At 39.4% G+C, this 14,428-nt stretch overlaps 1 protein-coding gene across 1 annotated transcript in view; it reads left to right on the top strand.

The window, feature by feature from the left end:
• DAAM1 (dishevelled associated activator of morphogenesis 1) overlaps positions 1–14,428 on the top strand; it is a 164,297-nt gene that overhangs the window by 128,133 nt on the left and 21,736 nt on the right. The window contains exons 16-17 of the mRNA XM_063290469.1: positions 7,440–7,469; positions 9,860–9,963. Of these exons, the coding sequence (XP_063146539.1) occupies positions 7,440–7,469; positions 9,860–9,963 (134 nt within the window). The remainder of the gene's footprint in view (positions 1–7,439; positions 7,470–9,859; positions 9,964–14,428) is intronic.

The following is a 14,428-nucleotide window of genomic DNA, read 5'->3' as shown; positions in this document are numbered from 1 at the left end:
CTAGGCTCACTTGCATTAAAGAAGCCTGGAAATATATGAACAAGTGACCTGATACTTTCTACACAGGATTGTTATGCATAGGGTTGTTCCTGTTTCTGAAGCAGCCCTTCATTGTGTATCACATGCAAAGAACAGCGGTGCTTTTATGAAATCTCCAGTGAATTTGTTTGTTTGTTCAATCTATATAACCACCTATCTCAAACCAGTGACTCTGGGTGGCTAACAATAATAAAAAAGAGTCAAACAATTAAAACAATACAAAACAATTAAATATAAATACAGCCAAGAGATATTAAAATCTGTCAGTGTCAGCACAACGATGAAATGGGGCCCTTCATACACTCAGGGCCCCAGGCCTGGGCACAAAGCCAGGTCTTCAAGGCCTTCTGAAAAGCCAAAAGGGTCGGGGCCATCCTAATCTCAGGAGGGAGGATGTTCCAGAGGACAGGCGCCACGACAGAAAAGGCACATCTCCTGGTCCCCGCCAGCCGACATTCCTTGGCTGACGGGACCCGGAGCAGGCCCATCCTGCCAGACCGGATTGGACAGGTAGAAACAACTGGGAAAAGACGGTCCCTCAGGTAATTTAGGCAGCATTGCAGTTACTGATTTGAAAGCTTAAATTCCCCAGTAATTTAAACTGAAATATTTGTAAGGCATAATCACGTTTTAAATGCACACACATACAGCAACAGTTACCCTAACAAATTAATACATCATTGACTGTTCAATAAGAAGAAAACCCTTTTTTCCCCCTGTCTTTGGTTAAAATGTTTGGTGTTTGCTTTGGCATAACTATCTAGATAAAATCATAGAACCACAGAGAGATTTGGCTTTTTTATTCCAAAAAATATGTAGTATTTTTTTTATTTAAGTATTCTGCCAAAGCAAAAGAAAGCACTGCTTAACTATGCTAAAAAAACTCAGAAGTAGATAAGCCAGCTTCACTTGCAGAAGGTGTTCAGGGTCCTTATGTCAGAAGAGGTCTGAGGAGTTGCTAAAACACACACTATTGAAGGGAACAAGATTTTCAATAGTCCGCTTCAGCTTTCATACTGCCGTGAAACAATATTATTTATTTATTTATTATTCACATTTCTATCACCGCCCATCTCCCCCTAAAAGGGGGACTCTGGGCGGTTTACAATAAAATTATGAAAGTAGATGTCTGTTTTTGAAATGGGATTTCCCTTTCTTCCACTTTCCCTAGACCTGATGTGTACCACTGGATCTTCCATTGTTAAACAGGAATGTACTGCCCTCATATCTGATAATAATCACTGATTGACAAGAGTTTTTGAAAAGGTATTAGGCAAATCTTGGAGGACTGTGTCTTGGAGGCTCTATAATGCCTTTTCTAAATGCACTGGTAACTTAGAACACTAGACTAAATTGTCTTGGCCTGATTCAGTAGGCATTTCTTATGCTCTGGAGGGTTGGTACAGAATTTGTACCAACAGGATTGTAGTTTTGATGGTGGCTGAATAGCAAGGGATGCAACCCTTTTTCCATCCAGATATGGCTAGATTTATTTTGATACTGCTATTTAATCAGATATTTTTCAGGCTTTTGCAAATAGCCCTAAAATTGTTGAAGCATGACATATGCATCTTTTAAATAAATGTTAAATAATGGAGTATGACTGTTCTGGAGCAACATCTAGCAGATTGAACACCCTATGTTAATTAGTTTGGATTGGGACAGTTTGGATTTTCTGAGCTAGACTCAGGTACACTAAACACTTTTTCTTCAATTGTAAATATTTGTGCAGGAAAGATTAGCATAAATTTTGGTAAGCAGTTCTTATACTTTGGGGAAACAAATTCTTGCATGCTTATTTGCAAAACTGGGGAAAAAACAGTGATAGTAGTTTTGGCACTGTGCCGCCAATTGTCTACTAACATGTCTCTGTAAAACATGAGGGAAAGAAAGAACAGCTCTTCCCACAACTTTTAACTATAAATTTATTTACATTCTTGACACTTGTACTGGACTTTCTTTAAAATAAAATAAATGCATAAATCAAAAAGGCTTCAGCTATTGATTTTGTTGCTTTAATTTTACATACAGTATATATAAGCGTAGTATAACAGTAAATAAATTAGAATTTAGAACTGCACAATATTGCAGTATGTAAATTTTTACAAGTAAAAATAGAACAGATTTCCCTTAAATTGCTGGAAGTACCATACAAAGAAAAAAGAAGAGGTGGAAGAAAGGAAAATATTAAAAAAAACTTTTCAAGTATAATTTATTTAAGAAAGAATTAAACACATTTGCTGAAAATGGTTATATTTGGATTGATAGAGTTATTTCAGTTCAATGATTTGGGTTAAAGCAAGTATGCGAAACATCCATAAATTAGAATTTAGAACTGCACAATATTGCAGTATGTAAATTTTCACAAGTAAAAATAGAACAGATTTCCCTTAAATTGCTGGAAGTACCATACAAAGAAAAAAGAAGAGGTGGAAGAAAGGAAAATATTTAAAAAACTTTTCAAGTATAATTTATTTAAGAAAGAATTAAACACATTTGCTGAAAATGGTTATATTTGGATTGATAGAATTATTTCAGTTCAATGATTTGGGTTAAAGCAAGTATGCGAAACATCCCCAACAGTAATAATCATACAGTTCTGTAAGTTTTGCGTCTAATGCAGCAAGTTTTATCAGTCACATGCCATACTGTATGCTGCTTTTGTGGAATTCTGGTAATGGTTTAGGACTCTCTTGGATCACATCTGATTAGATCTGTACAGTAGAATATCCCTTTTGCTTTTTAACATGCTCTTGAAGCATAGCCTCAAAAGAAAAGAAATCATGAGACATTTGTACACTTTTTTAATTGCCAAAGAAGCCCCAAGGAAGATCTCAGAGGTTAACTGATTCCCAATACTGACTACAATAAGAAAGGCCTGGCAGCGTGTTATTTATGACTCTCGCTCTACAAACCAAAGCACCTTAATCAAGGCTTCTTCTATTCATCTTAAGAACGGGACATTATGTTGAATTACAACTCCCAGCACCCCAAGCACTCCATGGAGAATGGAGAGGAAAACTGGGCGTTCACCAACATTTAAAGGGCTTCTCATTTAAAGGCTTAGAAAGATGCATTGAAGTAAGCCTGGATAATTCAATACCGTTGTACTGTATGTCTCAGATGGAGAACTGCTGTATGCTACACCAGTACATCTATCTGGAGCTTTTGCGTATCAGAAAAACAGTTTCATGAAGACTCCAAACCCAAACCATCAGCTTTGTCCCTGAGCTTTTGGTAATCAAACAAACAGGAGGCCACAAAATGTGTGCTGTGGATTAGAACCTTTGGCTCCATCCCAAACAAGAAGATGTCTCCTTTCCTCAGACTCCCCTAGCAAAGGAACAGAAGATTCTAAGAAACAGTCTCATAGCAGGCCCCAGCAAGATTGGCAAGCCTTGACAAGTTCCATATAAAGATGTGCCCTAGAATTCCCTTGGAATCATCCTAGGCACTTTGGGATATTTTTTGTCATATTGCCAGAGACCTCATAAGGAGTTTCTAGCTTTGAGATACAGGACAGGTGAGTGGAATGTGCAGTGGAATCTTTGGTCTATCCACATGATCTGAACTACCCTTCCTTAATTTCAGGGACCTTGGCTGATGTTTAAGAGAAGACACATTGGCCTTGCTTAATACTTGGATGGTGAACCACCTAGAAATTCCAAGGTTGTTGGCTGGATTAGGAAGTAAACAAACAAAAGAAAAATCCCAGTAGGTGGTAATGGCAAACTACTTGTATAACATGGCCAAGGAAACTGATGGGTAGAGTCACCAGGAGTCAAACTCAATTCCAGGGCATTAACAACTGTACCATTTACAACTTTAAGATTATTTCAGCCATGCTGACTGCAGATTCTGGAAGTTGTCATTCAAACACATTAACCAAGCACCTTGCTGGAGAAGACTAGTATAGATCATAGTCTCAATTGCTCAGGAAGAAGTAAAATCTGTATCGATTATGCCATGCAATATACATGTAGGTCTTCACATACAATTAATGTGCATCCTTCTTCTTTCTGTTTTATAACCTTGTTGTATATACCTCTAGTTATAAACTTGGTGTCAGGAACTCTGCATCTTATTTCCTCTGAAAATAAGTTTCATATCAGCACATTTAAAGCTTTAAAACAGCTTTAGGCATTTTATATGAAGCCTTCCATTGGAAGGGTGGGAAAGCTGTGTTAATGACACTGCATTGTTCTTGGATCTATAAAGAAAAGCAATTTTTTCATAAAGGGGTAAAGAAAAGGCCTACTTTGGTTTTTCTGTTAAGGGAGTGTGGAAAATGCATTCAGATTTTCTGCCTTTAAGGAATAAACATCAAAATTCAAGGCCATTTCATTTTTTCATAATATTATAGAAGCAAAAAGTAGGTGTATTATCCAGGGATTGGGTTCCCATTGAGCAAAGTGATGGTTTGCTTAACTGTGATTAGTTGATTAACTTTAATTGGCCGGGTTGCTATAGCAACTAAACCATAAACCATGGTTTACAACCTACACAGTTGGGTTTATACAATATGCTAAATCAAAAGCAGACATACTACATTGTGCCTTAGCACTGCATGAACTTAGCCAGTAAATACTGTAGTACTTATTGCATATTTATGTCAAATTCACACTTTACTGTTCCAGTTGTGTATTTAATATAGCTTTGGCAAAAAACTAAAATATGAATTTCGTCAAGTAGGAGAAAAGATGACTGCACATAAAATTCTTGTTTTAAAATTGTCAGGAGGATAAAAAGCAAAAGCATAGTGTAGAATTGCCTTGCAACTCTTTTTAGAATTGCAGTTCTCTGCATGCACATGCCAAAAGTGTTGGGAAATCCAGCCTGCTAGCACAGCTGGCCATTCTTTTTGCTATGCCTACTAAATAGCTGGTAAAATTTTGTTGAGAGTGAACGGATTCATTTTGTTATCCTCAGTATTTGACCAGGCTGAGCAGTTATTGCTACACAAGAGTGTTCATACAGGACACCTAGGAATTTGGTTACTCTGCTTCAGGAAAAGAGTAATGAGAATTTAAGTTTTTTTTTAGACTGCCCAATAGCCAAAGCTCTCCGGACAGTTTATAATTATCTGAATGTAACCACAAATCTGCAGTGTTCACTTTCTCCAAAGGTGCAGTTTGCTAGACAAAAGGGGAATTAACTATCAATATTATTTTGAATGTAGCATTCAGATATAATAGAAAAAAGAATGATAATATTAGTAACACTATTGCATTGCACTCTTAAAAACTCTTTTTTTTTACAAGAATAGAGAGTTTCAGGGGGACTTTTTTTGCTACAGTGGAAGATGCTGATCCTCCAAATGAATTAAAAATTGATTATGAAGAAAATAAGCTGAAATCACGGGGTCATGGGAACAGAATAGTGGACTGAGACAGAAAGGTCAGGATCCAGGGAAGCAGTTGAGAACAGAGAGAACAAATTAAGCAATCCCTGTGTTAGATGTCCTGCTCAAACTCAAAAGCTTTCAGTCCTGGGGATACAGGGCCAGCGCATTGGGATTGGCTCCTGAAGTCAGCTTTTAAATCTGAGATACATTACATTTTGAAGCAGGACAGGTGTTTGGGGAACACCTTCCAGCATACTTGTGAACATGTACTCTCTTTCTCTCTCCCTCTTATACACACGCAAAACCATACATACTGCACATAAACTTCCCCATTACCCATGTAGATACAATTATATATGTCCACAGAGACAGGGACACATCTCCCTCATTCACCTAACTGTCTTCCTATGTATCCCTATACAAATATATAAACACATGTATTGTTAAAATTGTATAAAAATACAAACCCTACCCATCTCACATCCACAAGGACACAAATATGTATCAACTTCTGTCCCAGCTATCACCATTTGCTCACCAAAAGCAACAAAAATCCTTACATGTAGAGCAGTGTTTCTCAACCTTGGCAACTTGAAGATGGGTGGACTTCAACTCCCATAATTCCTCAGACAAAATGGCTGGCTGGGGAATTCTGGGAGTTGAGGTCCATCCATCTTCACGTTGCCAAGGTTGAGAAACCCTGACATAGAGGATGCCTGGGACAAATGGTGAGATCTCTTCATTAAGTTATATATTGTGTTCAGGGCCCACCAAGCATGTATGCACCCACTGTTACCATGTTACTAACTTCTGTGAGAGATTACACAGGTAGGGCCACAGTGCAGCCTAGAGAGGTTGAGCAACATTGTTCCATCTACCAAAATTCGAATCAGTCTTGTGTGGGTAAGGCAGAAATGAAGGCTGTAAAATCTGACTGCTTGGCAGGCCTGGTTCTACCTGAGAGCATATCTGCTCTCAGTCTCTCTGGGTGCCTGGTGAGAAGAGGAGCATTAAGCATCATTTTCACACAGCATTAAAGTATTTATATTTAGCTATTCAAAATGCTGTCGGGCATTATGTTCCCTTTTCAGTTGTTGGACATTGAACATTTTGCTTTTAGAAATGTGTCATCTCTAAGAGATAATTGGCAAAGCTGTCATTAATAATACCGTTGTGCATGAATTCAGTTCAGTCTCTACCAACCATGTTTGGGAAAATGGGCTTGTTAATAATATTCTGTGCTAACCCTGCAACTTTTCCAGTATTTCTCAACCTTGGCGACTTTAAGAAGTATGGACTTCAGTCGGTCACTATTGTAATGCATATGAAACCAATCACGGACACTATCATAGAAATTCCTGATACTGATAATTCCAGGCAAGGGTTTTTTGTTTTTGTTTTGTTTCTGTTTTTCATCCAAGGCTGCACCAAGACAGTGGGCAGTTCTTTTGTATCAGAGTTGCATTCTTGCTGTTCCTCTGTGGTGGTTCTCCACTCTATTAACACTGTTACTGAGACACTTGTGTGCAAGCATTCGGATGTGGGAAGAGGTGGTGTTGCTGACCTTTGCGGAAAGGGCAGCAACCTCATTTAACTCGTTCAGAACTCGTTAAGATTCTGAAATGCTGGCTTCAAACAGGAGTTGTGCAAACTTGCCTATAGGAAACAATCCTTGCTGAATCCCTCATTAGCATGGTTTCCATTCCCCCACCCCTCCCGTTGAAATGTGCATGACTGATGAATGAAACTGCATCTTACCCAGTGTCTGTTGCCTGCCTCTGATTTTTACACGGCTCCCCTCTGTTGTATTCCTTTGCTAATCTCTATTGTACCATGCTTCCCGGATTGCATTATGATGGCCACAGCTGGTATATCCGAAATGCTGTGGAGATTGTTTAGTTTCTTGTTCACAAACTGCACCATATATATCCTTCCCAACTGTACTTTGACTCTTCTCTCTGTTTTTGTTTTGTGGTTGTTCCTTTTTTTTTTTGCTGTGGCCACTGAACTGCACACTTTTTTCCCGCCTATCCCCATGCTTCTGCTCTGGCTGTAGGACTTCTTTGTGAACAATAACTCCAGACAGGTAAGTTTGCTTCTGCCCAAATCTTCAGCTGGATGAGCGAGTGGTTTGTGCTGATATGGTCACCTGATCAATTAAATGCAGTTTTGCTGTTTTTAAAGTATTAAGAGGACTGGGATTAGTAGGGTTTTTTTTTTAACCATTCAGAATTATTTAACAAATCGTTCAGTGGTTTACACTTGGGGACAGTGTTAATGTGGCCTCACATATATGGAAGAACTAAAGAACCCAATTTTAAAAATAAACTCATTTATAGCAGAAATATAATACTGAAGTCTTAGCTCTCATTCAGCAGTTCCAATACTATGAAAATTTAAAATCAGTCTAATGTTCTTGGGTAGTAGTAACTTATTTTTTACTTATTCTCATCTATTTTTTGCATACTGTTTACAGGTAGTCCTCAACTTACAATCACAATTAGGATCAGAATTTCCATCATAAGTTGTTGCAGTCATAAGTCGAATCACCATGTGACTGGACCCAATTTTATGACCATTTTTATGGTGGCCATTAACTGAATCAAGTGTCACTAAGCAAATCACTATGGTTGTTAAGTGAATCCAGCTTTTCCAATGGGCATTTTTTGCTGGAAAATGGCAAAGTCACAAAATACGATCACATAACTGCAGGATGCTGCAACCAGTCATAAATGCGAGCCAGTTGCCAAGCGCCCAAAATGTGATCATGTGACCGCAGAGGGTGGTGCAACATTTTGTGACACTCAGAAGTGCTTTACAGGTGTAAAGCGCCCATTCCGAGGCCATCATAACTTCGGACCATCATTAAACGAATGGTCGTAAGTCAAGGACTACCTGCATTTATTTTTCCAATTGACCAATGCTTTGTTTCATTACACAGAGTCCTCAGTTCATTCAGGAAGGGCAGGGGTTGTCAGTGGGGAATGATAGAATTAATTTCTTTAGTTTTGAAAGACCTTGTGAATATTCAGGTATATTGCCAAGGGATATAATGTATAAGGTAATCATAAGTACATGGCTTTGTCAAAGAGTGCTTTCTGCATATATATTTCTCTCTGTGTGTGTCCGTGTATCTTTCTCAGCAGATGGCAGCATCTGGCTGACCCTTTCAAGCTAAGCAGGGTCTACAGTGGCTAGTACATGGATTCTAGGGCAGTAGGCTAGCTGTGTTTTTCAAATTTGGCAACTTTAAGTTGAAGTCCACACATCTTAAATTTGCCAAGTTTAAAAAACACTGGTCTAGACTGTAGAAAAAAATTCCTGGAAGAAGGTAATGACAAACTACCGTATTGCTGCCAAAGAAACTTTATAAGTGTGTGTGTGTGTGTGTGTGTGTGTGCTGAACCAACTTGAGATTTGGGTTGTACTATCTCAGATTTTCAAAAAGACTTGGATGAATATCCCAAATTCCTTCTGTGGCTGCAACCAAACAGTTGTTAGTTAAGTTAAACCAACTTTTCTCCACTCCAGGATCCTCCAGATGCTATGTTAGATGCCATCTGTTATCAACCTTAAATGACATCCTGGCTGGGTTTGACAGGGCATGAGATTGGAAAAGACTGCTATCCCACTGAATCTATTTATACCTGTCTATTCTTGGATTCGTACCTACCCAGTGTTACTCCCTTGTAACTGAATCATGGTCCTACCACTTTTTCATAAGTTACAATTGTTGAAGAGCAGATCCATAGTAGAGCATCTGTTTTGCACCCAGAGTGTCCCATGTTAAAGATCTCTGATACCAGATTTGGAAATATTCCTGTTGAAAATCTTGGAGAGTTTGTGCCAGGCAGAAAGGACAATAAAGGACTAGATGCCAAGTCTGACTTGGCAAATAATCGTTCAATATTGAAGGTGAAGGAGCTTTATCTGGAGTTGGAATAGCTTTCTGTCTACGCCAGTAATATCTGCCTTGGCAGGCAAAAGTCTGCCATACCCAGGCTGTTATATACCTCAGGTTGTTAAATATATCAACTGGAAATATTAGAGACTGAACTTGGGACCTTTTGCATATGAGGGAGGTATTCTGCCACTGAACAATGGCTCTTCCATTTAAAATCATCATCAAAAGTTTCCTTTGCAATGTCCCAGCTGATAGCAACCAACTCTAAATAAAATGTCATGTTAGGAAAAGACTATCCGTGTTCCTCACAGTCTGTATATTTGTGGGTTCTTAAATCTTTCCATCTGGATAAATATTTATACACTTGTAACCAATAGCCTTTTTTTCCCCCTCCTGGATAACATTCCAATTTATGAAACAGCTGATTGTGTTTCAGTTACAGGCTCTGGATTTTAATCGTCTGCCTCAGTACAGCTTTTTTGATTGATGTTTGGGGTACTGGCATGTGCTGGAACTTCTAAAATACCAATGAGCATCTACTTATTAATGGATTCTTTTCATACCTCTTGTAGAAAGAAGACTCCCTTGATGACACACTGAGTTCCAGGCATAAAGTCAAGGAGCTTTCAGTAATAGATGGTCGGAGAGCTCAGAACTGCAATATTCTGCTCTCAAGGTATCACTGGTGCATTTCCTTTATTTCGTAAGAACCAGTTGTACTAAGCCTTTCTCCATAAGATATTCTCTGAAAGATTGAAAGACTCTTTGATGACCACACCTCTTTATATTTATTTTCTTTTACAGAGATGGACAGAGATTATGCATATGTCTGTAGCGGGATTAGACAGATTCATGGAGGTTGTGGCTCTCAGGGGCCACAAATACTGTAGGGGATGTAAAAGAAATGGATTGCTAGGGGGGTCTAAAATGGAGTCAACCCAAAAAGAGGAACTCCATTGTTGCAGCAAGAAAAGAGGTCTTCTGGCATCCATTTGCACTCTGCTGAAAAATTGGCTCGAAAAAGTGTACTTTGGAACAGATTTATCCCTAAAAGAACGTCATATGTAGAAATACAGCATGTATTAGGGAGAATCATGTACAACTGCAAATTTAGATTGTCCAGCATTTTAAAAAATGCAAACAATAGCTACAGAGATACGATATGCAGACCAGATTTTGGCTGCTCCACAGATCCTTAAGCTTAAATCCTAATGTCTATATGGAACCACCCAGTTCAAAAAATCATGCTTCTGAATTGCAAAAAGGGCAGCAACAATGTATGTTTGAATGACCATCTCATAAATGTTTTGTTTTCCACCTTCCCTGGTAGTCTTGAACAAACCTTTGTTCACAAGCAAAGGTTTCTAATTCTGTTCTCAATATCACGTGTCTAAAAGTTTTAATTATTTTAGGTGGATTGTCATCCTTGCACCAGAATTGACTCAATGCATAATCCAGAATAGTGCAGCACCTAGAATTGAAGATTGCCTGATTAAAGTTTAATGGGAATCCACTATTCCAGCCACTGTCATTATGCACAAATTTCCCCCCTCTCTGCCTGTTAAAAATGCATTGACCTACATGCACTACACTGCTTTCAAATGTGGCAAAGGAGATCAGCAGGAATTATTTGTAGTGGGGATGGTGTGAAGAGGGCCAAAGATGCTGATCCCATTGTGTTTCTCTCAGGCTAGCCTCCTACTGGCTGTGAGGATAAATTTGAGCTTGAGATTCATATATTGTGAATAAGCCAGTTCTGCATCTCTTCATCTAGAAGGACCATGTCTAATATCTGGAGAGTTACAGTCGAAACACACTGTAACTGCTTTTCTTCTTGCACTGTTGTGTTAATAAAAGATTTCTACACATGATCACCAGGCCAGCTCCTTATTTATTCTGCACATTTATAAAGCAAACCAGATATTGTTGGCATGCATCTCTGAAAAGTTCGGCCTTGCTAGATACTTTATCTCTTTCTGCCTTGATCTCTAGCTCTGGGAAAAATGGTTGGACAGTGAGGTCATATTAGATTTCTTCTCAAGCTAGGAAATATTTTTGCTGTTCCATCCCCCCTACCTCCTTCCTATGAATGCAGCATGACCATATATGGTTTTGCATTTTGGGGTTGGTTCTTAGACTGTATTGAACAAACCTAGACATTGTTCCTTGCACCTGAGTTAGATTGCCTTGATTAACTATTTATAAGCTTCCCAAAAGGACCTCTTTGGCCACTGGGAGAAATCCAGTGCTGGATTAGATAAAGCTAGTCTGATCCAGCACTGTTCTTCTAATGGAAATGGTGCTGGTCAGGCCTGACGAAGTTCCTTAATTAATTGCATATTCCTTAATTTCCTGTATGTTCAAGACCCAGTTTTCAAATCTTTACGTGTTTCATGTTCTTCAACTATCCCAGAAGATAAAATAGTGGCTGTCAGGATATAGAGCACAGAACCACTCTGAGACTAAAAGATTATGCTCTGGTGTTTATTGTTCTACTCTATAATACAAAATCCTGCTAAACTGAAAGGGCACCAGCAAACCCTACCATAAAAGCCCAGAAAGCTAAGGCAGTTCTCTTCTGGATTTCTTGATTGGAAACCAAAGAGATTCAGTACTGCATGGGCCCTTTTCCCCCTCTCCTTCACCAGCAATGTCCATAATAGCGGTCCTGAAAATGGCCTGGGCAGCTTAGATTCCCAGCCTTGCATCTCAGTTCAATCCATCTCGGGGGGTTAATATTGTTTCACTGATGCTTTGATCTTTCTCAGAGGGAGCCCAGAATACCTGTGCTTCATCTAATTCAGTTCTCAGGCATCTCCCTCTCAACTCTCTGATTAGAAATTCTCTCCAAGCGACTTCACCATTCCAGCTTCCTCATGGAAACGGAGAATCCTGATGCCTTTCGCACTCTTCGCACACATACTGGGATTTCCTATTCAGTGATAGATCTGTATTCACCTTCCCTCCCCCTCTCTTTTCTGAGGAGATGAGAGTACTGCTTTCCATACAGATAAAAGCAATGGTGTTGCCATTGAAAAAGATATTGAGGAGTCAGATTTTGGTAGGGGGACCTAGATTTGCCATACCCAGTGATGTGCTAGAGCCAGCTCTTACCTGCTCGTGACAGCTGATGGTTAAATGTTCTGGACTTTTCAGCTGAGCCATGATGCCTAGTCCCCCAGCCCGCTGTTTGGCAGCTACCCATGCAGCCAGCAGTGTCAATGGAGCCAGCAGAGCCAGTTGTTACGTATTTATCAGCACACCACTGGCTATGCCTCACCCTTTTTCCTGACATAGGCATGTGCTTTTCATATTCAAGCATAACTAGTCAATACCTGATGCTCTCTCTTTCCTCCGGATACAATTCCTGCCAGACTCTATATGACATACCAGTTTTTAAAGTTGCTCTGCAACACTGATTTATCAGGTTTCCTAATAAGTTACTGCCTTAGTTTCTGTCAAAAACTTTTTCTGCTCCCCACCCCAAAAGTGTATTCCTCCACTTCTGAACATCTTTAAGCTATGCACACTCCCTCCTATTTTTCATCCTCATACGGCTGTCTGTTTGTCTCATCAAAGCTACCCACTCCCATCCAACACCTCTTGCAAGCTGTCGCATCCCATCAACAGGTTCCATCATTTAAATCCTTGCAACGGCCAGTGCTGTAACTGAGTTCCCCTTCAGATTGTCTGTGCTCAGCAGCTGCTGCCAACAAAGGTAATTATTGTGGTTTTTCTGGACAGGCTTATTGCTTTTGCTGGCCTCCTTCCCCCTGCATTGTCAGAGAAGAGCTTTCCTATCTCCCTCCCCACCCCCTCCAATATGTATTCTCTAAGGGCATCTTCATGCAGAGTTTTGTGTGTGTTTGTTTTTCCAGGCCTAGAGTGTGAGGACCAAACACACACACACACACACACACCTTACATAAAAGCCACACGACCATCATGCTGACACAGCAACGATTCCCTTGCGAGTCCACAGGGCAGACAGGCTGCAGAGTCCACTTCCTGGAGGGAGATACAGAACCTCTTACAAAATATGCATTTCCCTAATTCATTATTCATTTCACTGTCAAAGGCAGGCTCTAAGTTTCTCCCCCTCCCCACTCTGTCACACACAGACATGTATACATGCATACATGCAAATCACTTTAAGTTTGTTAATGCTCATTTATTAACTGACCAGAAAAAGTGGATGAAGGCAATTAAAAGCAGTACAAAGTTAACATTTAGAAATTTAGCAAGTTTTGCAGTAATATGATAGATAGATAGATAGATAGATAGATAGATAGATATTCCATATCTGATCCAAGATCCCCAGAGATTAAATAAAAAAACAAAACCAGGCAAAACAACCAGATAATTATTTAATTTATTAAATTAGGTCTGTGGTCTTAGAGTGTTTAACACACACACAGCCCAACCCACCTTACAAGATTGTCATTGTAGGGAAAATAGGAGGAGGGAGCATTATGTACGCTGCCTGGAATTCTACAAAATAAAGTTGTGATATATATTGAATAACAAATGAAAATAATATAATGACTAAGGAAAGGACTTTCTTTTAAAAGTCAGCTGGACTCTCAAAAAGTCTGGTGCTCATGTGTTTCTTTAACTGATCTTTCAATTTTAGTCTTTGGTGCTATATCCTGGATGAAAGGGGTGGGGCTGAGGTTGTAACTGAAAGTCTTTCTGCTTATAAGTACCTTACCAACCATTCGTAGTCAGTCCAAAAGAAAATAAGGGATAGATAGCATCTGGTTGCAACCTCATCCCCAAGAATTATGTCCTCCAGCCTCTTTCGTAGGCAATGTATTAGAAACCTCCTTACCTATTTCCATGACTTGTTTTGAATTCCTGCTGTTCTTGCTTATCCTTTTTTCCCTTGATCAGTGTTTTAGGCTGTGATTGTCAAGAAGCTCAATGAAGGGCCTCAGATGTTTCAAGAGCTTCAAACTTGGTTTGACTCAGGACATGCCCCTCCCCATGGATTTAAAATCTGTCTGTTTACATTGGTACGCCCCAAAGGTGATTGCTCATGTGGTTGAATTCATGGGAGGAGGGGTGTAGGCAACCCAGTCCTGTAACAACCCATGATTTATGAGGGACTTATGGTGAGGGGCATGTCTCTTGTCTCTAAT

This window comes from Candoia aspera, chromosome 1, assembly GCF_035149785.1.
Source record: "Candoia aspera isolate rCanAsp1 chromosome 1, rCanAsp1.hap2, whole genome shotgun sequence".
NCBI classification, from domain to species: domain Eukaryota; kingdom Metazoa; phylum Chordata; class Lepidosauria; order Squamata; family Boidae; genus Candoia; species Candoia aspera.
Note: the sequence above shows the minus strand (reverse complement) of the source record. Positions and strands in the feature narration are given on the sequence as shown.